Raw genomic sequence first — 25200 nt, forward strand, 5'->3', positions numbered from 1 at the left:
CATTTCTCTCCTGAGAATGAAGTGCCTACACAGTGCTGCCCCACACAGGACGGGGGATGTGCGGGACCTGCGGGACGTGAGGGACCTGCGGGACTCACCAGAAGTTGACCAGGAACGGATGCTCCAGCTTCTGCAGGATGTGCAGCTCCTTGAAGACATTGCGAACCTCATTGCGTTCCACACACTTGAGCTTGTTCATGTACTTCATGGCGTACATCTGCTTGGTGTCCTTCTTCTGTACGATACACACCTGAACACACACACACACACACACACACACATATACACACACATACACATATACACACATACATACACAAACACACACACACACACACACAGGGTTAGCACTTGCATGCCTCCCTTGCGCTGGAGTTTGAACAACCTGAGAAACATCCGACACTGAATGGCACAGTGATTCATTCTATGTCCTTGTAGAGTAATGAGTCAGTGTAGTTTTAACTGTTATAATTCATGTGTCATTATCATTCAATCAAATGCTTTTTGATATTGGTCAAGACAGATATATAAAGGATCAGTAATTAATTTGTCAATAACAGGAAGTTTTTACCTTTCCAAAACTGCCCTTTCCGATCGCCCGCAGGATCTGGAAGTGGTCAAAGGTCACTGTGAAGGAACATGGGAATAAGGTCACGTGTGTGTCTTGGCTAATGACGTGACTCTAGTGAACAGATGGATATGACACAAACACCTGTTCCCATCAGTTTGGTCTTTGATGATGAGGGGATGTACTATGTGTTTGATGATGAGGGGTGTACTATGTGATTGATGATGAGGGGGCGTACTATGTGTTTGATGATGAGGGGGCGTACTATGTGTTTGATGATGAGGGGGCGTACTATGTGTTTGATGATGAGGGGTGTAGTATGTGTTTGATGATGAGGGGTGTAGTATGTGTTTGATGATGAGGGGCGTACTGTGTGTTTGATGATGAGGGGCGTACTGTGTGTTTGATGATGAGGGGCGTACTGTGTGTTTGATGATGAGGGGCGTAGTATGTGTTTGATGATGAGGGGCGTACTGTGTGTTTGATGATGAGGGGTGTACTGTGTGTTTGATGATGCTAGTTCTGTGCAGTTCTGTCTGTGTGAGTAAGGCCCCTGAGGTGAGTCAGCACACTGGTGCGGCTGACACGTCGTGTTCACCACTGTCCACTGCAGATTCTCTGCTGGGGTTTGCACATACAGAGAAAACACGCTTTAGTTTTCATTTCTGGTTGCTTTCAGATGTCCAACAACCTGACAACCACAGCATAGCAACAGGGTTTGTGGTCACAGATGTGTACATGCTAACAATCAGTTGCCATGGTGCCAGGAACTAAATCCACAGGTGTCTGGGAGGTTGAAAGTAAATAAACCATGATCCCCTTTAGCTTGCATGGACAGACCTCCAGGAGACACACTCACCTCCAGGAGACACACAGACCCCCAGGAGACACACAGACCTCCAGGAGACACACAGACCCCCAGGAGACACACAGACCCCCAGGAGACGCACAGACCCCCAGGAGACGCACAGACCCCCAGGAGACGCACACACCTCCAGGAGACACACAGACCTCTCAGAGATGGCATGAGTCATTTGTTTTTGAAAATCAATAAGATGGTAAAATGCTGACTGATTAAGGCATCGGTCCTGATTTCCTGAGCTGCAGGAGGTTTTAACTCCATCACTCACACGGTACTAAGTAACGTAAGACTTACAGGACTTAAGGAGGAAATGAGGGCCTAAAATAAATGTAAGAATAAACAGAATTACATTATATATATATATATATATATATATATATATACACAGAGATAAAGAAAATAAAGAAATTCAGAGAGAGTGAGTGAGAGAGAGAATGATGGAGAGTGAGAGAGAAAGTGAAGTATCAGAGTCATGATTAGGAGCGACAATTTTTCAAATCCTCCATTTTATATTTTCTAAAACCAAGCTGTGTTCACTGTGTCTGTATTTTGTAGTAGTTGTGTGTTCACTGTGTCTGTTTTATAGTAGCCACTGTGTTCATTGTGTCTGTATTTTATGTTAATTTTTGTCCCAGACTATGTTACATTATTTTCAGAGAACACAATTTTCAGAGAAACATAATATATCTTGAATAGGTATTTAATAGTTTAAAACTTGTAAGTGCTACTCTAAACAAAGCTGGTATGTATTTTTAATTGTAGAAACAGATTATAAAACAGAAGAAACAGAATGAGTACTGACTTTATTGACTATATTGTGAGAATTTGGCATATATTTGCCGTATTTATAGACCACCTTTGGACACCTCAGTGAGGTGTTTTTAGAGCGCGGCCCAGTAAACTGGTTAAAACATGATGTAGGCAACTCAGAGAAAAACAATCCCAACGCATGATGGTTTAAAACAAACTAACATGGTGTGGTGGTGTGCAAGATTAATCAAGAGTGGCATTCACAGAAGACTTGGAAAAATAAACTTTTGGCTATAGCAAACTTGATATTAAGGATTGTTGTTAAGGATATTGTTAAACTTCGTAACTGGTGTAGCAACATTTAAAAAAATGTTTCAGGAATGTTGGCAGAAATGTTCAGTCCTGAAAATTGCATTTTGTGGCCAGTAAAATAGGCTCCAAGTCTTAGTAATGTTTACCAGGACCAGTACTTGTACTAACTAAAATGAAACACAACAGTTTTTTTTATTTCTTGTGTCACGGTTTCCCCTCTGATGGCGTCTTATGGTTTTGGTTTTGTATGAACTTTTTTCCATTTTTCCTACAGTACCAATGCCGAATAAAAACACTAGTTTGACTTTAAAATATTTGCTTATTTGCATTTTGAAGACAATATTGGATAATAAACATACAGGAGAATTCTCGCCTTTTCTTTTACTCCCTCTTTCATACTCTCTCTCTCTGTGTCTCTCTCTCTCTCTCTCTCACACACACACACACACACACACACAATAAAGGCTATTAGAGAACTGTATTTCTTATCAGTTATCATTCTTATTGGAAACCTTGTTATCTGGACTATTCAGCCCTAAATAGGTTTGTTTCCTTTGGATTCTTTCCAAAATTTAGATAACAAAGGTGAACCTGTCTTGTGATCAAAGCACAGCATTATTCATTACCATTCAGTTAGCATCCCGAGTCCTGTACACACACACACACACACACACACACACACACAAAGCTCCCTTAAGGAGAGCGTAACATTCCACTTGCTCCGCCCCATTGCTCTGACACCCATCCCACCTCCACGGTCCCAGTTCTCTGGGTTCTGTTATGAGGAGTGGTCTCAGTTCTTGTCTGGGTTCTGTTATGAGGAGTGGTCTCAGTTCTTGTCTGGGTTCTGTTATGAGGAGTGGTCTCAGTTCTTGTCTGGGTTCTGTTGTGAGGAGTGGTCCCAGTTCTAGGGGTTCTGTTATGAGGAGTGGTCCCAGTTCTAGGGGTTCTGTTGTGAGGAGTGGTCCCAGTTCTAGGGGTTCTGTTATGAGGAGTGGTCCCAGTTCTTGTCTGTTTTTTGACCGTTAAGCTCTACATGCACTCGTGTCCTGCTTCACATGGGTCTGTTCAAAATAGTGATCCACTGGTTCTGGGTTAAAGCTCCATTCTGTGAGGACTTCCAGAACAATAAAGCAGCAGCAATATCCTGCCGTGTCCAGCACTGGAGGACCTGGAAGAATGTTGTCTCACTGTGTCGCTGTCTCACTGTGTTGCTGTCTCACTGTCTCACCGTGTTACTGTCTCAATGTCTCACTGCGCCGCTGTCTCACTGTGTCACTGTCTCACCGCGTTACTGTCTCGCTGTGTTGTCTCAATGTCTCGCTCTCACGCTGTCTCACAGAACATGCTTAGAATCAGCAGGAACCAAGTGAGATATGCAGAATCTCACCTATAGCCTCGTGATTGTGTTAATATACCTATAGACTAGTGATCGTGTTAATATACCTATAGCCTCGTGATTGTGTTAATATACCTATAGAGTGATCGTGTTAATATACCTATAGCCTCGTGATTGTGTTAATATACCTATAGAGTGATCGTGTTAATATACCTATAGCCTCGTGAACGTGTAACTCAAACAGAATCTCACCTATAGACTTGTGATCGTGTTAATCAAACAGAATCAAAGCCTCAAATCAAAGCATCTGAAAGGGGAATCTGAATCCATGGCTGTACATCATAACCAGAGTTTCTTCAGAGGCAGAACCAGTTGGGGGAACAGAACCCAGTACACTAATCCCACTAACTTGTCTCATCAAACTGGGAGCTGTATTACGCTTCCCTTGTGGAATATAAAACATGCACAAACCAAACTAAAAATGCATTTGAATTCGGTTGTTGATCTCACAAATAAAGTCTGCATTCTTATGGGTTAGGGTTACTCCGAGTGTTAGGGTTACTCCGAGTGTTAGGGTTATTTTTATGGTCAATACAGTCATTATGTTTCAGAGAACAAACCATGAGCTCTTCTTTAAGAAATTAAAGGAAAATTTATTTTATTTCAGTGCAGTTCTGAAATCCCAAATTTAACTTTTAATGGGTTCATTCTAACTGTGTAGTTTTCTAACTGGAAACTACTTTGAAATTATTTATGAACACAGTCTACCAGCTCTTCTTCTACCCAAAGTTTTATTTATTACGTTTTAAAGAAACACTTACCCTCCTCGGCGTCATTGACGGGGGGTGCGCTAGACTGTGCGAGTCCCATGTCTGCGGATCAGAACCGAATCATTCCCCGCAGAGGAACCGGGAGACTGAAAACGTGCGGCGTGTTGGTGGAGAGGTCCGGCGACACCGACCTGCGCGAGTCCAGGAGACTTCAACTCAGTCAGCGTGATACAGCGCGTCAAACGAGATCTCAATATATCAGCAGCATTTCGTCCTTAACCGGAAGGGGATATGAGTGTGTATCTTACAATTAGACCTCCAACGCACACTCTTAACTCCTGCCTCCCGCACACACACACGCACACCCTCACACTCACACGTACGCACGCACGCACACACACACACACTCGCACACGTACGCACACACACACATACGCACCATATAATAATATCTAACAGTAGAAAAGCTAAAGGACCTCTGAATAACTTTGCATCATCCGCCCGTATATGCAGCACGGTTCGTTAGGGTTAGTGACGGGTTGAGTCAGGCACGTGCACGTGAGGCAGCTGGGCAACTTCAGCTGCTGGTGAAAGTGCCCCGACACCGCAGTGCTGTGCACGCGCTAGGGCGGCTGCACACTACGGTTCTGAACATGCAAAACTGGGATTTATTCCCACAAACCAGCGACCTACCTTCGGCGTTAACATTTATGACGAGGCTAATGTCCAGGTCTGGAGGCATCGGTGTGTCATCAGGACCGGGGACATCGGGACACCTGCCGCGTGCGACCAGTTTCTGTCCGAAACGCTGCGATGTGCACGCGAGTGGGTTCAGATTCCGTGAAGCGCAAACGCACCGCAGCCGTGGAGGAACCCGGTGTGTATCGCGCCGAACCAGCAGAACACAGCAGAAACCACAGCAGAAAACACGAGACCAACAGCCTCTGCGTCAAGTAGGCAAACAGCAAAAGAGCTGACGACTGTTTCTCACGGACCTCACTGCACGGTCCATTTAAAGTCCATCTACATTTGACAGCGTAGACAGTTGGACCTGGTACCGCAGTGTTTACCCCAACACGGGGCTTACTGCCTCGACACTCCACAAAGGTGACCTGGCCGAAAAGTGGATCGCTATAGAAATAAGAGTTATATAAGGTGAAAGTTCCTATATAGTTATCACGCATGGTACGTTAATAAGTGGTTCATATCTCTTCAAATATGTTTGTCCCGGACTGCATGAAGGATGGTGAGAGATTTGTTGTCATCTAAAACATATTTGTTACTCTCACTGTAAGCATTTACTTTGCATGAACAGAACTAAATATACGAAATAAACTAAATACAACTAAGAAAGTTTGTGTTGATATAATGGTGTAAAGCGTTGGGGTGTTAAGGGGAACACGAGAGTGGGTCAGAACCCCCCGGTCCAGTGTGACTGCAGCGGCTCCTAACTGCGTGGGTCAAGGTCGAGGAAACCGCCGCCTGGCAAATCTGCTTACGGTGCTGTTTTGACAGGACTGAACACGAACCCAGTCCAGAAGACATCCGTCCTGGCGAGACCCACGTTTGGACACGTCGGCATCTCAGTTTCCAGCCAAACGAGCATTAGGGGCTTGGCACGCGCTCTTACTTTGCAAGATTGGATGATGCACCATGCGCACGCAGCGAAATGTACATTTACACACCTGCTTACTTTCACAAACGCCTTTTACGGGGTATTTGCTTTTACTAACGAGAACACTTTCATAATTTATCAGCATGAGGGACGTGTCCGATTTATAACAGTTTATGAAATGTTGTAGAAGTGTTTATTCATGTTGGTGTTCAATAATTAATTTACCTTCCTCTGTAATGGCTGACAGCACTGCACGTAGGCGCTTACTGACCCCTAGTGAACACAAGGAAGCGCTAATGTATATATATATATATATATATATATATATATATATATATATATATATATATATATATGAGAGAGAAGAGAGAGATATCAATCTTAATGCCGTAATGCACGAATATATATAATATATATAATATAATATATATAATAATAATCGTTATTTGTATTGAACCTTTCATACATGCAACTCACAGTGCTTTACAGAATAAATAAAAAATAAACATTAAAAGGAATCAAAGATAAGACAAAAGGAAATGTAATAAAGTAAATAAGATGGAACAGTGTGTCTTAACTAAAAGCAGATCTAAACAGGAAGGTTTTGAGACTCTTCTTGAAGCTGTGCAGGGATGAAATGCCTCTGAGCTCTTCAGGAAGAGAATTCCAGAGCTTTGGGCCATAGTGGCTAGAAGCACCCTCGCCAATCTTTAATCAGCTTTTAGGAATCACCAGTAGATTACTGTTTGAAGACCTGAGAGACCTGACTGGAACATATCTAACCATCATTTCACTGAGGTAAAGAGGAGCAAGACCATGAAGACATCTAAAAACTATGACTAGAACCTTAAAATCTATTCTAAAGCTGACAGGTAACCAGTGCAGTGAGTGGAGTGCAGGTGTAATATGATCTATCTTTCTCCTGCAGGTCAGAACCCTTGCAGCCGCGTTCTGAACTCGCTGTAGGTGCGAAATAGAGCTCTTTGGAAGAGCAGATAGAACAGCGTTACAATAATCTAGCCTTGATGTGATAAATGCATGGACATCCATGTCTGTATATCACCTATGCAGTCAAACAGTGAGCAAATAGATTTTAGGGCTTTAGGTTCTAGAGAAATGTAAAGTTGAGTGTCATCTGCATATTGATGATAACTAATAGACTACCATGTTTGTTAATGATATGTGGTAACGGTAGCATATAGAGCAGGCGTACTCAACTAAATTTGTCCGCGGTCCAATTTTGGCAGATACCTGTGACCTGAGGTCCGGTGCGGCGGGGGTGGCGAACGTAAGTTGTTGAGCGGGGGGGGGGGGGGGGGGGGGGGGGCGTTTATACTTTCGCGAGCGTCACTGCAGTGTTCTCCGAAACGATAGGCGTTTTGTCCGAAACGATATGTGGTAGAAACACCCCTCAAAACAGGGGAATGAACATTTACCTGACCAATTTTAATGTTGCTATATGTTTCAGGTTTGAAAAGTGCTGGAATTTAGGTTAAAGTACTTTAAAATGCTTGAAATTGTAACTACTTGTAAACAACTTGTTTGTCTGACTGAATAGTTCTCTTGTATTAGGTTAACAAATACGAGCCTCTTGTAATTCCAGGACGAAACATGAGAGAACGTGAAGACGTGAAGATTGGGCGTTTTTAAAATAAACAACCATTAAATAATGTGATAAAAAGCGAATTATTTCGAGTATATGTATAAATATTTAACTTAATTATGTTTAACATGCTGGGAAATATTGAAATGGACCTTGAAAGTGACGTACAAGTGCTTTAATTCCACCTTATAAAGGTGTATGAACCCTGAAAACGTGACTTTGTTCATTGCGCTGAAGCGCGGCGCGAAGTTACAAAATTCGAGAGGTGCACGACCTCTCGAACCGACAGCGCGCGAGGCACTCGCGCACACGCGGAGCCACAGCGATACGTCATTTTCGCCGCGCGGACCCTCGCGCCGCTCGCGAAGCGTCACCAGGCAGGCTTGTTGTTGGGGGGGGGGGGGGGGGGGGGGGGGGGGGGTGGCGAACGTAACACTCGTTCACCAGGCAGGCTTGTTGTTGGGGGGGGGGGGGGGTGGCGAACGTAAAAACTGGAGTGTTTTTTCAATAGCCCTGAAATAAATGCTACGGTTTTGTTTTGGTCCGTATCCAGTTTATCAGGAATGAGATTGGTGTCCGGACAGTACTGCGTTCGGGTCCGGATCCGGACCGCGGTCCGCCAGTTGAGTACCCCTGATATAGAGGTTGAACTGTAACGGCCCAAGAATTGATCCTTGGGGGACGCCACAAGTTATTTTTTGATGTATGGAGAAAGAGGTACCTGATGCAACATAGTAATCACGCTCAGTTAGATACGATCTAAACCAGTCTATCTAAGGCCTATCCAGCTCTGTAGTCGATCAAGAAGTATTTCATGACCAACGGTGTCAAACGCGGTGCTTAAATCTAGCAGAAAAAGGACTGAGAGTTTGCCTGCATCTTTATTCAATCTCAGGTAATTTACTACCTTAACTACTGCTGTTTTAGTGCTGTGGAGAACTCTGAAACCAGATTGAAAAGTGTCATTTATTTGATTTACTTTGACATAATCATTCAACTGGATTGACACAACTTTTTCAATGATTCTGCTAAGAAAGGAAAGGTTAGATATAGGTCGATAATTATTGAGAATTGTGGAATCAAGATTTCTGTTCTTTAATAGTGGTTTAACCACTGCAGTTTTAAGAATATTAGGGAATTCTCCCAGTTGCAGAGACTGATTAACAATATTTATAACTTTATTAACTAATGAGTTCAGAACCTGCTTGAAAAAACATGTTGGTAAAGGGTCCAGTTCACAAGTAGAGGATTTTAGTGATGAAATCACATCAAGTAGTGTTACCATGTCAACTTCTTGGAAATAAGACATATTAAAGTTAGGCTGAGTAACTGATGTAAGGGTTGATGGTCTATTAGTGCTTGTTGCTATGTTCTGCCTTATACTAGTAATCTTGTCCCTAAAAATATTGCAAACTCATCACATTTTTCAACTGCAACAGTCTCAGGGAAGACACAGGAGGTGGGGTTTACTAGCTGATCTATGCTTCTGAACAAGACAGCTGAGTTATTATTGGATGAATCGATTAAGGTAGAGAAATAGTTTTTCCTTGCTGATTTCACTTCACTGTTGTAATTCTGCAATGTTGTTTTATAAATATCAAAATGTACTTGCAATTTTGACTTTCGCCAACGTCTCTCAGCCTGCCTACAATCTTGCCTAAATTTTACAATAGATGGAGTGTTTCTCCAGGGCATCTTAATTTTACCAGAGATTATTTTAGTTACCTTTGGTGCCACAGCATCAATACAGTTCCTAACTCTGTGTGTGAATGTTTCAACTAGCTCATTCCCATTTTCTGAGAGGGGAGGGAGGGACTGTATCATGTCTGTGAAGGCCACGGCACTGCCAGCACTGAGATAACACTTGGTTATTGTGTGCTTTTCACTGAGTGTTCTAGTAGATAATGACATATTGAAAAATACACCAAAATGGTCAGAGATTGCAACATCAATAATTTCAGTATTATTAACCTCTATGCGTTTAGAAATGATCAAATTTAAAATGTCGCCGTGCTTATGAGTAGCTTATTAGTGGCCGTGCTTATGAGAGAGACAGAGAGAGAGAGAGAAAGAGAGAAAAAGAGAGATAGAGAGAGAGAAAGAGAGATATTGAGTGTAGTAGTATAGTACATATTCATCTTAATGCCTATGAACATCAGTCTGTGAGCACCAGTCTGTGAACACCAGTCTATGAACATCAGTCTGTGAGCACCAGTCTATGAACATCAGTCTGTTAGCACCAGTGTGTGAACACCAGTGTGTGAACACCAGTCTGTGAACACCAGTCTGTGAACACCAGTGTGTGAACACCAGTCTGTGAGCACCAGTCTGTGAACACCAGTGTGTGAACACCAGTGTGTGAACACCAGTCTGTGAGCACCAGTCTGTGAGCACCAGTCTGTGAACACCAGTCTGTGAGCACCAGTCTGTGAACACCAGTGTGTGAACACCACTCTGTGACCACCAGTCTGTGAACACCAGTCTATGAACATCAGTCTGTGAGCACCAGTTTATGAACATCAGTCTGTTAGCACCAGTTTATGAACATCAGTCTGTTAGCACCAGTGTGTGAACACCAGTGTGTGAACACCAGTCTGTGAGCACCAGTCTGTGAGCACCAGTCTGTGAACACCAGTCTGTGAACACCAGTCTGTGAGCACCAGTCTGTGAGCACCATGAACCGTTCAGCTTTAGCTGCTAAGAGAGAGAGTGTGTTGGATGACCCCAGTAAAGCACATCTGGCATACGAAGAGAACTTCTGAACATGTAATTAGTAGCCTGGAGTGACTGTGCTGTGGGGTGATCTGGGGTGACTGTGGGGTGATCAGGAGTGACTGTGACCCCTCTCTCCTCTCCCCTCTCTATTGTTATTGTCTCATATTGCAAATATTATCTCAGAATGTTATCTCTTCTATTCCAGCTCAGATGGTGAAACACACCCAGCGTTGTTGTTCCCAGACACCCATGTTTCTGACAACACTGTCTCGGTGGTATAACCACAGTGTCGCACTGTAGCTCCCACATGTGAAAGTGATTAGACACATTCCTCCATGACTGATTTATGTGTTGTGTATTTTGGGGTTAACACAGGCATGCTGGGGTCAGCCCAGCAGAGGAGAGTGTATAAAAGGCGAATCATGAAGCAGTGTTGTTTACACACAGCCTCCACCATGCAGGGATACGCGTTGTTTGGGCTGGTGATGCTGCACCTGGTGTGGGGTCAACCACACCCCATACCTCCAACCTGCTACCAGAAAGTGCTGGCAATGGGGAGACACATCACACAGAGAGCAGCTGAGATCAAGAGGGACCCCTACACCGTACGTCTCAGGCTGCATGAGACACAGCAGATGTTGATCTCAGGTTAATCTCAGGTTAATCTCAGGAGTTGTCATGAGTCTGTTGTGGTTGATATTTCAGTGGACATGCACGGCGCACCTCTCTGACCTGCACATTGATGTTCACGTAAGTGCTGTCTCTCCGCTCACACACAGGCCGATGCATCTGAATCTCAGTCTGCAAATGCAAAGATATTGGTTATAATGTTGTGATTCATATTTGATCATTCTGTTATAATCCATTTAACAGATATTCCCATCCGTGCTTTTAATTCTGCAAGAAAGCAGTGCTAACATTACCCCTAATCCTACCCTAACCCTAATCCTACTCTAACCCTAACCCTAAACCAAACCGTAACCCAAATTTTGATTATGCAGTACAGACCTACTCAACCACTTTGACCTTACCTACTGTAGTGGGGCAGTCATGGTCCTGTGGTAGGGAACTGGTCTTCGTGGGTTCGATTCCCAGACCTGAGGCCATGACTGAGGTGCCCTTGAGCAAGGTACCTAACCCCAACTGCTCCCCGGGCGCCGGGCTAGGGCTGCCCACAGCTCTGGGCACGTGTGATCCACAGCCCCCTAGTAATCACTAGTGTGTGTGTGTGTGTGTGTGATCCACAGCCCCCTAGTAATCACTAGTGTGTGTGTGTGTGTGTGTGTACTACAGCCCCCTAGTAATCACTAGTGTGTGTGTGTGTGTGTGTGTTCTAACTGTACAGATGGGAAAAAAGCAGAGGACAAATTTCGATTGCGGTGAAAAATCACAATTGACAAAAATATGGCACATTAACATTTTTTAGTAGAACATCATGTTGGTCTGACCTAACCTGGGGCGTTTGTCCTAACCTGGGGCGTTTGTCCTAACCTGGGGCGTTTGTCCTAACCTGCATGGTTGCAGAACGCCTGTGTGATGTCCGTCATGGCTTCGTACATCTCGTCACTGGACGGATTGAGGGAGCGTCGCTGTGCCTACACGCGGAACGTCAAGACCCTGCGTGCCACGATCAGGCAGCTCTACACAATCATCTCACAGAGATGCCACGGGGTAGGAGTTCACCCCTCACTCACCCCACAGGGGTAGGAGTTCACCCCTCACTCACCCCACAGGGTAGGAGTTCACCCCTCACTCACCTCACAGGGGTAGGAGTTCACCCCTCACTCACCCCACAGGGGTAGGAGTTCACCCCTCACTCACCCCACAGGGGTAGCAGTTCACCCCTCACTCACCTCACAGGGTAGGAGTTCACCCCTCACTCACCCCACAGGGTAGGAGTTCACCCCTCACTCACCCCACAGGGGTAGCAGTTCACCCCTCACTCACCCCACAGGGTAGGACACACAGAGAACACAGAGCAGGTCAGGGTGAAGAACACAGAGCAGGTCAGGGTGAAGCACACAGAGCAGGTCAGGGTGTAGAACACAGAGTAGGTCAGGGTGATGAACACAGAGCAGGTCAGGGTGATGAACACAGAGCAGGTCAGGGTGAAGAACACAGAGCAGGTCAGGGTGATGAACACAGAGCAGGTCAGGGTGAAGAACACAGAGCAGGTCAGGGTGAAGAACACAGAGCAGGTCAGGGTGATGAACACAGAGCAGGTCAGGGTGAAGAACACAGAGCAGGTCAGGGTGATGAACACAGAGCAGGTCAGGGTGAAGAACACAGAGCAGGTCAGGGTGAAGAACACAGAGCAGGTCAGGGTGTAGAACACAGAGCAGGTCAGGGTGTAGAACACAGAGCAGGTCAGGGTGATGAAGGAGACGGCATGACAGATAATGAAACACTGACGTGGAGAATTTCCTTAAGATAGTTGATGTCAGTATCAATGTCAGACATTAATGGATGTGAATGAATTTTAAATGAAGGACAATGAAGTCAGCGAGACCACGTATAGCGTCTGCTGTGCTGCAGGTATGTGAAGATCTGTAGTCCTGACTAACGATGGCATGAACACAGAGAAAAGGTTAATGGAGCTGTCAGACCGGATAACTGCAGCATGACTGTAGACTGAAGCTCGTCTACACGCCAACTCAAATATCGTCTCAAATAACTCAAATAAACACTTAGCATGGGGATGTGTGTGTGTGTGTGTGTAGTATTACTCTCTAGAGCTGGGATATGTGTGTGTGTGTGTGTGTGTGTGTGTGCGCGCGCATGTGTGTAGAGCTGGGATGTGTGTGTGTGTGTGTGTGTGTGTAGTATTACCCTATACATCAGGGCTATTCAACTATATTTTTGTGTGGGCCAGATTTGGCAGAGAGCTCTGACCTGTGGGCCAGACCATGGACGTAATTTTGTAATAAAAAGTGGGGGGGACATGGATTCGTCGCTATTTAAATATTTGGTTTTAACCATAAAAACTGGGGGGGACCAAAACCGGCTTTTGAAAAAGCCGGTCCGTGGGCCAGACAATTTTCAGACCTTTAACAATACTGTCATAGTGGATGTAAAATTAAAGCGAATTTAAATTGTTGACGGGGGGGGGGGGGGGGGGGGGTGTGGCGAACGTAATTTGTTGACGGGGGGGGCGGGGGGTGGCGAACGTGTGTGTGTGTGTGTGTGTGTGTGTGTGTAGTATTACTCCGTAGAGCTGAGATTTATGTGTGTGTGTGTGTGTGTGTGTGTGTGTGTGGGTTTTCAACCTGTAATTCTGGCAGGATCTGTCAGAGGGGCACGAGATAATTATTAAAACAGTGAAGCTGTTCTGTTCGGTAATCTTCAGCGATTCATTATTGTGCCGCTAGAGGGCACTATAACACCTCCTCCACAGCTGGGACGTTTGACTACCCCCTCCATCCTGTTCACGTCCAGTCTTAGAAATGTTTCTAGTCTGTTAGGGAGCGTGTTCAGTAGGGTAGGAGGCGTAGCGCAGGATGGTGTAGGGACCCACCACAACGGTAAGATGGAGGCCTTTTAAAACATGTTATTATTACTTTTGCTTACAATCCCCTCCTGGGGTCTTTGTTTTACTGACTGTTCTTATCCTGTTTCTTTAACATATCAGGTTCACAACGTTAACAATAAATGCTGGAAAAAGTTAGATAAACTGATTACCGCACAGAAATGGTTTAATGATTTTGCTTATTGGTGGTCCTACTGAAAATGTAAATAATGACGAAATGCAAATTTAATGTAAATAAATAATAATAATTTTAAAATCTGTGAATTTTAAAAGTAAAATCTGTGATAAGTAAAAAAATATTTTATACTAATGATTTCTATAAAGAAGGAAAAAGATTAATCTCAGTGTGGTCTGATAACCGTCCACCGTGCCCTACACGGTCAGTCATAATGCTGCGTGTTGGTAGAGTTTGTAAGCCGACCGGACCGTCTGACCGGACCGGTTCACCGGTGTTCTGATTCAGGAGCTGGTCTTCACCTACGATGACTGCGCAGCGCTGGAGCGCCGAGGTCCTGCAGCCTGAACCAGGACGCAGCGAGGAGACTGTACACGCTGAGGACAACGCCGTTCATTTGAACACGAAATCATTATGTCCACGTATCAGTATGTTTTCCTTGTATGCACAGTATGTTTCACACATGTATTTAACATAAGCTGCAATGACTATATGGCTAAAGTAGATATTTGATCCCTATAATCCAATGCGCCCTCTTTTTTCAGATGATTAAACGTGGTGCTTCATTTCACGATGTGATCTAACAAACATAACAGCAAGATAATGTCTCACGTAAATCATTTAATCTTTTCATTTTTTGTTCCTATCAAATTTCAACGTCTTCATCTTGCGGAACCTTTTGAATTGTGTTTACCATCTACGACCACTAGATGGCGGTGATGTGCAAGGCGCGGTCCTTCTAGATCTCAATAAACATCCGTTGATTCTCATAAACTCTCATGTTGTATTGTATTTTTTGGTTATATCTAGTTCGTTTATTTTCGGAAGAAATAACATTTATGTATAAATGTTCTATATGATTGCCTTGCCATTTAAAGAAACTAAGACAAAAAAAATCTTGTTTGCTAATAACGAATGATTGTGAAATTAGGATATTTCCTTAAATGAAACGAAGTCGCACAACTGTCCTGAATGAACGCGCACACGCCCACAGACCCACACATACTCGTGCGTGTGCGCGTACTCGTCTAATAAGACTACAAGTCCCGTGAAGCGCAGCCAGCACGCGGCGGAGGGCGGGGATATGACAGGCAGGGGGCGGGGATACGACGGGCGGAGGGCGGGGATATGACGGGCGGGGGGCGGTGACATGACGGGCGTCTGGATTCCACCTCGCGAGTTTGAGCTCGCGCTGTGCTACAGGTGGGCACGAGAGTTCGGTGATGTGCGCGTGAGCAGCAGCGTTCCCGTCAGCCGCGTTAACAGTTGGAGGAAATAATGTTTTACAAACTACTGTAGTTTTATATTTGTGTTTGTTTTATTTACGATGTCAGACGGAAATATCGGATAGTTTAATAAGGCGCGCGTGCGTTTTTCGGAGGCGCGCAGCGACATTTGGCGAGACTGCAGACGTGCGCGTGTTCCGGTGGAGTTTGGACCGCCGTCATGGCCTCGATATTCGGGAAGATCTTCCGCCTGTCCTCCGTGGACAAGCGGCGGGTCAAGCAGTACCAGCACGTCCACCGGGACGTGAACCCCAACGACATCTGGGAGGTGGTTGGAGAACTGGGGGACGGAGCCTTCGGGAAGGTCTTCAAGGTGAGCCGGAGCTCCGCGGCGCCGCCCGAACCGGTCCGGGTCAAACCAGCGACCAGGTGTTGGACCTGGCGCACCTGTCTCCGTTTATTAACACCATTCCCACTGATCAACACTTTATTATTGTGCTGCTTTATTTCATTTGAGCAATTTGAGCAGAAGTGATGTATGTGATCTGTGTCCATGGTCAGAAGTAGAAGAGATTCATCATCTCGTTGAGGAGCATTAGATCAAGTCCTGGTGGAGGTTTAGTCCTAGTTGAGACTAAGCGAGTAGTGGTCTGAGCTCGGTGACCAGTATTAACTGAAGTGTTAAATATCTCTAACAAGTCTGGAGGAAACTGCTCAGATAACATGACCGAGAGTGTGTAGAACATGACCGAACATGACCGAGAGTGTATAGTAAAAGCAACAGGTACACAAATGGATGCGTGAATGCACAAAGAAATAAGATAATGTTAGGCTAACTGGTAACTGAAATGGATGAACAAATACTTGTACAAACACTTGTAGTACAGTGTACAAATCAAACAAAAAACAGATCCTGAACACAAATATACATTAATTTGTAACGAATTTCTTTATTTATATATTTATTTTTGGAGACACAGAGGTCGTTCAGTGGCCCTAACACAAGATCATCTATTTACAAGTGTGCAGTAGTTATTACAGTGAACGTAAGAATACTCTCTCAGCTGTAGGCGTGTGACAGTGTACTGCAGGTCATTCGTAGGCAATCGTCCCCTTTGAGTTGGTGGAAGGTGCAATCCGCTCCTGTTGGGCGCAGGGCAGTGGTGACGTTGGGCGCAGGGCAGTGGTGACGTTGGGCGCAGGGCAGTGGTGACGTTGGGCGCAGGCCAGTGGTGACGTTGGGCGCAGGGCAGTGGTGACGTTGGGTGGAGATGTGTAGGGATCATGTCTCAGTGATGCAGTTATTAAATGTCCAGATCTGTTTTACTTGATAGCTTGAGTAGGGCCAAGGCTGGGGTGTGTGTGTGTGTGTGTGTGTGTGTGTGTGTGTGTGTGTGTGTGTGTGTGTGTGTGTGTGTGTGTGTGTGTTCACTGTGCTACCATACCAGACCCCTTATGTCACAGGTATGTCATACCTGAACAGGTACGCACCATAAGTCACTCTTCTGCCATACCTGAACAGGTACGCTGCTTACCATTGCTGGCATTTGCTCTGTCAGCTGTGCTCCTGGAGCATGGTGGAGATGTTTGGTGATGTTCTTCACTCTGCTGAGTCTCCCCACCAAGGCCCTCACTCTGGTGACCAGGCCTCTGCAAGTCCGCTCCATTCTGCCCTGAGTTGCCTCAGTCAGCCGTGCACGAGGATGAAGGAAACGCTCTCTGCTTGTTTCTGTCTGAACATGTCAGATTGGATAAGTGAGACATGAGCTCTAAATCACATTGATCAAAGGTGGGGCTCAGATCTGGTTTGGCGATATTGCGCAGAGGTGCTCGTGAAACCCCTGAGGGACCTCCAGTGGGTGTTTCCCTTCTAGTTCACACCTAAACTTCACACCTTGAGGTTTCCCAGTGGCCGTGGGCCGAGTGGCTGGTACAGTGTTGATCCATACGGTGCACAGCTGACGGGATTCTGGCTGCATGATGGGATATGACGCTGATGAAAGTACTGCAGTCTGTCTGACTGTGACCTGCACCCCACTGAGATCAGACTTCTGTGGAAAGCATGTAGGTGGCAGGGAAATAACTCACATTTCACACAAGACGCCTGCTAAAAAATGTGGCAATGAATGTGTCTGACTTTAGCTGTTGTGTTGTGAGGTGTAAGTCCGTGAAGATTGTCTGCACATTTTCGCTGATGTTGAATACTTTGGTTCTTGGCATCAGATGACTCAAAATGAGTTGAGACTTGTGTGCAGTGGAAGGTCTATAAGGGGAACTTCCTGTGGAAGCATTTCCTCTAAATCAGCTGAGTATGTTCAAAGTGCAAGTGTTTGTGTTAAGTCGAGAGATCAGATAGTGTGTTGGGGCGTCACTGGGCTCAGTCTGAAGGACACGGGGAGAGTACTGCTTCTTATTCACTGAAGACTTTGTGTTTATATTTATAGCTATAAAATGCTTGTCCAGTGATTTGGAATCTGTTCAGTCTAAGAAAAGCTTTAGCAGTAGGAAGTCTTGAAGGATCCCCTCATTTCCCCCGAGTCTTGGAGTGGTGCCGAAGCATGTTGTGGGTGGAGATCTTGGAGAGCTTCCTGCTCGGAGCTGGGAGGCCTGACTCATGGTTCTGGGAGGAGGTGGGTAGGGGTTGTGGAGTCAGCGTAGAGCGTAGAGTGTAGAGCGTAGAGCACCCCTGCCCTGCCTGCAGGGTTCTGCTAGGATGACGGCGTCTACCATAACACGGTCTGCTCACCTCCCGGTGCGGTGTGTGTATTCCCCCCCCCCGATGATCCTTCACACCGCGTCCTTATTGGGGTGTTTGCTTTTTGAAGGTGAAGTTGAGTGACTTAAGGTGTTGTGTACCTGTAGCACCAGGCCTTGGTGTCGAACACAAGTGGTGTCTATTACAAACACTAAAAATCCTCATTCTGGATGACATTATTATTATTATTTTATTTTTGGCCCTGTGTAAATCTTAATAGTGAGTTATTGCTGAATCATATGTGTGTGCTGTAGCAATCGTGTGGTGCTGTGTGGGGGGTTAGCTGGGCGGGTTTCCTTCTAACTGCCGATTGAAAGGGGAAGTGAAGGTGAACCCTGGTGAGGTCCTGGCAGGGAAGCGTGATCCATAATGGAGCAGTCGAACGCTGCAGTCACGCGGTTGTGAGCGAGGAGAGGAGTGTAATCGGGTCCTCCCAGCTGTAGTGGGCTCACCCAGATAAGACCCTGACCTCGGTGGGTGTGGGGGGGCTCGTTCCCACTCTGAGGAGACTCAGTCATGGTTTAAGAGTTTCATGTAACCCCCTTGACTGAGAAAGGGACATGGTGGTTTGGAAGATAAAAATGTTTTAGAGCAGTTAGTGTGGTGTGGTGTGTGTGTGTGTCCATGTGTATATATAATTAGATAGATAGATAGATAGATAGATAGATAGATACAGGGATATTAGTTTTAAATTTTGAGAGTTTATATATTGAGTTTAGCTGAAGTTTAAATCACGGATATAAATACGGATATAAACCATGTGTATGTTGACTTCTGTGGTGAGACTCACGGTGAGACTCAGCAGAAATTCAGCAGAAAACTGAACCGTCTTCCCTTCATGTTGAGACTTGTTAATAAAGGATGTTGCATCTTCGTTTATCTGACCTGTTTTGGCAGGAAGTGATTGACTAAAGCAGTACTTGTTCCTAGCTAATGAGTTAGTGACCTAATGAGCTAACAACCCTAACCCTGGCTAATGAGCTAACAACCCTAACCCTGGCTAATGAGCTAACAACCCTAACCCTGGCTAATGAGCTAACAACCCTAACCCTGGCTATGATGAGCTAGTGACTCTATCCCAGGCTAACGGCCCTATCCCTGACACCCCTATCCCTAGCCCCAGCTAACAACCCTGGCCCTAGCTAATAGAATGAACGGCTTAAGAATGCTACATCAAATGACCATCAAAAGAAAGCTGCTAAATCTAGTAATCATGTGCTAGCTATAATTAGCAAAATGATTTAATGTCCAGAGGAGACTATGGCAAAAAGAAAATTAGACTGAAGACTTAATCAGATAATTATCGCATTATGTTTAGAACCTGGGAGTGTGTCTAACAGGGCATTGTTGTGTTTCTGTAAGAGCTCACGTGAGGGAAAGCTTGTCACGGTATCATTTCCAAGAAAATGCATTCAGTGCAGTAGAATGTGGAATCTCTAGTATCTGCTGAAGTTGAGTGGAAAAATATTTTGTTGACATTTGTAGAATTTTTGGACAGTTTCATTGCCTGTATCAACAAATCTTTTTAAATGGTGCAACAGTGAAAAATAAATAAAATGAATTGGATCGAAATGCTTAGGAGTGAAAACTCACGACGGTCTCGGGTGGTCTGCCACGTTTATGACCACGTGAGACATTTTTGTTGTCCGACTTCATGTAGCGTCTTCATCCACCCGTCAGCTTCATGAGGAGGAGAAAAGGGTGAGAGGTTGCAAAACTCAGCGCAGCTGGAATCTCGACTAACCGGAACGTTCCTCAAAAATGAAGCCACACAGATTTATTCATGAGCGTCAGGGTCTTCTCCGGTCTCGGGGAGGTCTGGGTCTCTCAGGCTGAGTTGGTGGGTGTTGATAGGCTGCAGGTCTGTGTGGTGTCTGCATGGTGATGTTCATGGATCTAAGATGTGGTTCTGAGCGTTTGAGAAACCTCAAAACCCTCGGCTTTGGTTTCCCAAGACACAGTAGGAGATACAGCACTACCCTGGTCTACTCTGTGGTCTAGTCCGTCTAACCTGCTACTGGATGCAACTCTCAAGACACGCCCCTCAGAGAGACACGCCCCTCAGAGAGACACGTCCCCATCTGCAGCCCTCGTCAGAGTGTTTCGGGTACAAGAGGAGGCTGCGTGTGTGTGTGTGTGTGTGTGTGTGTGTGTGTGTGTGTGTGTGTGTGTGTGTGTTCGTGTGTGTGTGTGCAGATTTCTCCAGATGTTTCTCCTTTGCAGCGTCTTTTGCTGGACCCCAGCAGACTGTTTAGTCTGACCTACATCTCCAAGCACGGGCATCTATAAATCTTTTCTTCTTCTTTGTCGTCTTTTTTCTTCTTGTAACTTTTCCCTCCTCGAGCAGTTAGTGGACTCCCTGTTGTTAAACGTCACAGAGAGAAAACCTCAGAAAAGCAGGAAGGAACTTCCCAGACCCACCGTGACCATGCTGTGGTCCCGTTTATGAGGAGGAGAGTGTGTTGTGTGTATTTAGATGTGTGTGGCTGTGTGTGTGTAGATGGCTGTGTGGTTGTGTGTGGGGTGTAGATGGCTATGTGTGTGGGGTGTAGATGGCTGTGTGTGTGTGTGTGTGTGTGTGTGTACACATGGGGTGTAGACATGAATCTTTTAGCGTGAAACTTTGCGGCCACATTGTTATGCGTTGACCTTTCTTTGCTTCTGCTGTGTGGAAGCTTCAGTGTTTTGCAAAACTCTGAAGTGGCTCAGACTTCTGCAAGTATCATGTGACAGGAAGTGAGCATTGTGATTGGGTGGAGCTTTCTAGTCTGGCTTCCTCTCAGAAGACACCAGACAGGCAGGCAGAGACTTTGCCATCAAGCAGTACTTTCACACAGACTCTGTTTTCATGGAGTGACAAGATTTTTCTACATGATTGAAAATCATTCAGAGCTTGTTATGACACACTGTGTCTGTGTGGGCATATTGTATCACTTATGCAAATGACGGGTCTAACCCACCCTGATGGTCAGGGCAGTCTGTGTTGATGGGTCTAACCCTCCAGGATGGTCAGGGCAGTCTGTGTTGATGGGTCTAACCCACCAGGATGGTCAGGGCAGTCTGTGTTGACGGGTCTAACCCACCAGGATGGTCAGGGCAGTCTGTGTTGACGGGTCTAACCCTCCAGGATGGTCAGGGCAGTCTGTGTTGATGGGTCTAACCCTCCAGGATGGTCAGGGCTGTCTGTGTTGATGGGTCTAACCCTCCAGGATGGTCAGGGCTGTCTGTGTTGACGGGTCTATCCCTCCAGGATGGTCAGGGCTGTCTGTGTTGATGGGTCTATCCCTCCAGGATGGTCAGGGCTGTCTGTGTTGATGGGTCTATCCCTCCAGGATGGTCAGGGCTGTCTGTGTTGATGGGTCTATCCCTCCAGGATGGTCAGGGCAGTCTGTGTTGACGGGTCTAACCCTCCAGGATGGTCAGGGTAGTCTGTGTTGACAGGTCTATCCCTCCAGGATGGTCAGGGCAGTCTGTATTTACTCCAGTTCTTCGTGCTGTCTGACTGTGTGAATTCAAGCTCAAGCTCGTGTACTTGGAGATCATCTGAATCATGGTAAAGACCCACATCAGGTTTTGTCTGTTATCTCTTGGAGGAAATCTGTGCTGGTGGCCTTCTCAGTAAGTGTGTTTCACATTGCGTTGGTGATGTTTCCCGAGCACCTAACCACCCCAACCGCACTGGGAGGACAGGACGTTCTAATGCCCTTCTCTTAGTCTTAGTCTTGTTTTGTTGGTGATTTTCTAACTTGATTATTTTCACCAGAATCCTGACGCGTGTGAACATCATGGTTGTGTTTGTATGGGGCTGTGATGTTATTGGGTGGGATGTGGCTGTTTCCTGTGTGCAGACCACACTCTGTCTGTCGCACTGGCATAAGTGGCTCTTTCTACCTAGTGTTCCTACAGCATGTAAACTGGTGTCTTAACTGTGAAGTCCCTGATGATCTGTAAACAAGCCCCGCCCCTACCAGCTGGGCTGGTCTTTGATCTTAATGGCCACGAGCAGACAGGCACTGCATCGCCACACACGTTCCACACACGTTCCACACACGTTCCACACACATTCAGCATCGGCTAATCCCGCTAACTCCAGGAGCTGGTGTAGAAGGTCGGTGAATGGTGGGAGGATTTGTGAACATTGTTTGGGGTTTTTTTTGTCTTTCAGGCGCAGAACAAGGAAAGTGGAGTGCTGGCTGCTGCCAAGGTGATCGAGACGAAGAGCGAGGAAGAGCTGGAGGACTACATGGTGGAGATCGACATCCTGGCGTCCTGCAACCACCAGTACATCGTCAAGCTGCTCGACGCTTTCTTCCACGAACAGAAGCTCTGGGTGAGATTCCTGAAGCTGCAGAGCTGCTGATGAGTGTGTGTGTGTGTGTGTGTGTGTGTGTGTGTGTGTGTGGCAAGACTGAGTGTTGAATGGGGCTGAAAGATTTGTGCTGCTCTGCTGATAAAAGGTGCCACATGTGACAGGATTTAATTCCTGTTCATACAGAATTAGGAGATTGACCCCAGTGATGAGACCATACTGGTGTACTGAGAGTTGCCAGTTCCATAAGTGCAATGTGTCTTAACCTTCGTTAAGATGGGCGATACGTGGTTTCACGGAGTTGATGTGTTAAGTACTACTTAAGTACTGCTGTCTTGTTAGAGCAGCAAAGTGTCCCTCTGCTCAAACCTGTTTACATATTCTTCTTTAACACTTTTTATTTACATTTCTTGTGGCAAGGTACGTGGTGTTCTGAGATCATCCCCAAGCACGACACTGAGCTGTGTGTGTGTGTGCGCGCTCCTGTGTGTGTGTGTGTGCGCGCTCCTGTGACTGCAGTTGCAAAGTTTGCCATCTTGCCCACTTTATCCACCACCAGTTGTTTTATCTTTGAGTTTGTCTTCTGATTTACACTTACACACCTTTTTCTTCTGATTGGTCATGTGACCCATGATATGTTGAGCTTTTCCTCCTTGTCAGAATGTGTCACCCATATGAGTGAAGTGAAGACTGACGTGTTTGGACCGACTGTGTGCGGCTGTGTTAGGAGGCTGACGTGTTTGGACCGACTGTGTGCGGCTGTGTTAGGAGGCTGACGTGTTTGGACCGACTGTGTGCGGCTGTGTTAGGAGGCTGACATGTTTGGACCGACTGTGTGCGGCTGTGTTAGGAGGCTGACGTGACTGTGTGTGGCTGTGTTAGGAGGCTGACGTGTTTGGACCGACTGTGTGCGGCTGTGTTAGGACTTAGGAGGCTGACGTGTTTGGACCGACTGTGTGCGGCTGTGTTAGGAGGCTGACGTGACTGTGTGCGGCTGTGTTAGGAGGCTGACGTGTTTGGACCGACTGTGTGCGGCTGTGTTAGGAGGCTGACATGTTTGGACCGACTGTGTGCGGCTGTGTTAGGAGGCTGACGTGACTGTGTGTGGCTGTGTTAGGAGGCTGACGTGTTTGGACCGACTGTGTGCGGCTGTGTTAGGACTTAGGAGGCTGACGTGTTTGGACCGACTGTGTGCGGCTGTGTTAGGAGGCTGACGTGACTGTGTGCGGCTGTGTTAGGAGGCTGACGTGTTTGGACCGACTGTGTGCGGGCGGCTGTGTTAGGAGGCTGACGTGTTTGGACCAACTGTGTGCGGCTGCGTTAGGAGGCTGACGTGTTTGGACCGACTGTGTGCGGCTGTGTTAGGAGGCTGACGGGTTTGGACCGACTGTGTGCGGCTGTGTTAGGAGGCTGACGTGACTGTGAGTGGCTCTGCTGTGAAATGTAACATTTTCCACATATTCTCCAAATGGCCAAACGGATACAGTGCATACATTTGAAATGGAATCAGTCTTCTCATTACCGTAGATATAAGAGCGTATTGTTCAGCTTGATTACTGTCCATATAAGAGCGTATTGTCAGGCTGGACAGTCCCTCTTTGTATGAGCGTTTCTGCTGCATGTGTGTCAGTGTGGAGCCTCTGACTGCCGGACAATGTCCTCACGGTGGAGGTTGGACAGGGGGCGTCGGCCTCTAGGACGGGGGGCGTTGGCCTGTAGGACGGGAGGCGTGGCTCTGTAGAACGGGAGGCGTCTGTCTGTAGGACAGGGGGGCATCTGTCTGTAGGACAGGGGGGCGTCGGCCTGTAGGACGGGAGGCGTCGGCCTGTAGGACGGGAGGCGTCGGCCTGTAGGACAGGGGGGCGTCGGCCTGTAGGACAGGGGGGCGTCGGCCTGTAGGACAGGGGGGCGTCGGCCTGTAGGACAGGGGGGCGTCGGCCTGTAGGACAGGGGGGCGTCTGTCTGTAGGACGGTGGGCGTCTGTCTGTAGGACGGGAGGTGTTTGTTCATGGCCCAGTCTCTGTTCGTCTCTCGTTGACCTTTCAGTGCTGTGGTGCCATAATGCCAGCGATGGCTCCGTGTTCTCGCTCCGCACTAAAGAGCAAACCGCTCTTTACACATTGCAGGAATTCCTCGGGGATGAGAGGTAGAGTTTCTGCGCTCGGGCCCCGGGCCGTAAGCTCTCAGTGTTTGGACAGCAGGGCCTCTCCAGGGCTGTGACCTCGTGTTGTGTGACTTCAGTGTTCTCTCCCTGCTGAAGACACCGGAGAGTTGGCAGGGACGTGGTACTGCGAGACCTTCTAGATGAGATCCAGCCGTTACACGCAGGGCCGGCACTTATGGAAATCTTCTGTGTGAAATACAACAGCAAAGTGTGAAACAACATCTTAAGGACGTGAAGATTTACTTCTGCATTCACTCACTCGCATCTAAACCTTCAACTGGTCTGAGTGTGCCATCTGGTCACTATGGCTACATCTGAGCTACGTCACAAAGTATGTGCATTTGGGTGTGGATGGGGCATTTATCCATAATGTCTACCCAGAAGAACACACACACACACATACACACACACACACACTCGGTGTGTGTACAAGTTTCCCCCAAGGGAAACACCACCACCTCAAACATAAGTAGTGTCTGTCCTCCTTGACATGAGTCAGCACTTATAAGAG

At 46.5% G+C, this 25200-nt stretch overlaps 3 protein-coding genes across 5 annotated transcripts in view; 2 read left to right on the plus strand and 1 right to left on the minus strand.

Moving 5' to 3' along the window:
• Window positions 1-5678, minus strand: part of stk32a (serine/threonine kinase 32A) — a 45138-nt gene extending 39460 nt beyond the window's left edge. The window contains exons 1-4 of one of the 3 annotated variants that reach the window (XM_076986980.1): window positions 5295-5678; window positions 4653-4792; window positions 572-627; window positions 99-250 (exon numbers count right to left, since the gene is read on the minus strand). In XM_076986980.1, coding sequence (XP_076843095.1) covers window positions 99-250; window positions 572-627; window positions 4653-4701 — 257 coding nt within the window. In that variant the 5' untranslated portion in view covers window positions 4702-4792; window positions 5295-5678. Of the gene's footprint in view, window positions 1-98; window positions 251-571; window positions 628-4652; window positions 4876-5294 lie in introns of all 3 variants that reach the window. The other 2 variants (XM_076986977.1, XM_076986978.1) reach the window with 2 other exon arrangements.
• A 5281-nt stretch (window positions 5679-10959) lies between these two features.
• cytl1 (cytokine like 1) lies at window positions 10960-15009 on the plus strand. The gene is made up of 4 exons (XM_076987034.1): window positions 10960-11139; window positions 11240-11284; window positions 12059-12205; window positions 14524-15009. Exons 1-4 carry the CDS (start codon window positions 10990-10992, stop codon window positions 14581-14583), a joined length of 402 nt encoding a protein of 133 aa, XP_076843149.1. The 5' UTR covers window positions 10960-10989; the 3' UTR covers window positions 14584-15009.
• A 391-nt stretch (window positions 15010-15400) lies between these two features.
• Window positions 15401-25200, plus strand: part of stk10 (serine/threonine kinase 10) — a 39248-nt gene continuing 29448 nt past the window's right edge. Inside the window, exons 1-2 of the mRNA XM_076986874.1 lie at window positions 15401-15834; window positions 22382-22546. Of these exons, the coding sequence (XP_076842989.1) occupies window positions 15682-15834; window positions 22382-22546 (318 nt within the window). The 5' untranslated portion in view covers window positions 15401-15681. The remainder of the gene's footprint in view (window positions 15835-22381; window positions 22547-25200) is intronic.

This window comes from Brachyhypopomus gauderio, unplaced genomic scaffold (genome assembly GCF_052324685.1).
Source record: "Brachyhypopomus gauderio isolate BG-103 unplaced genomic scaffold, BGAUD_0.2 sc50, whole genome shotgun sequence".
In the NCBI taxonomy this organism is placed as follows: Eukaryota; Metazoa; Chordata; class Actinopteri; order Gymnotiformes; family Hypopomidae; genus Brachyhypopomus; species Brachyhypopomus gauderio.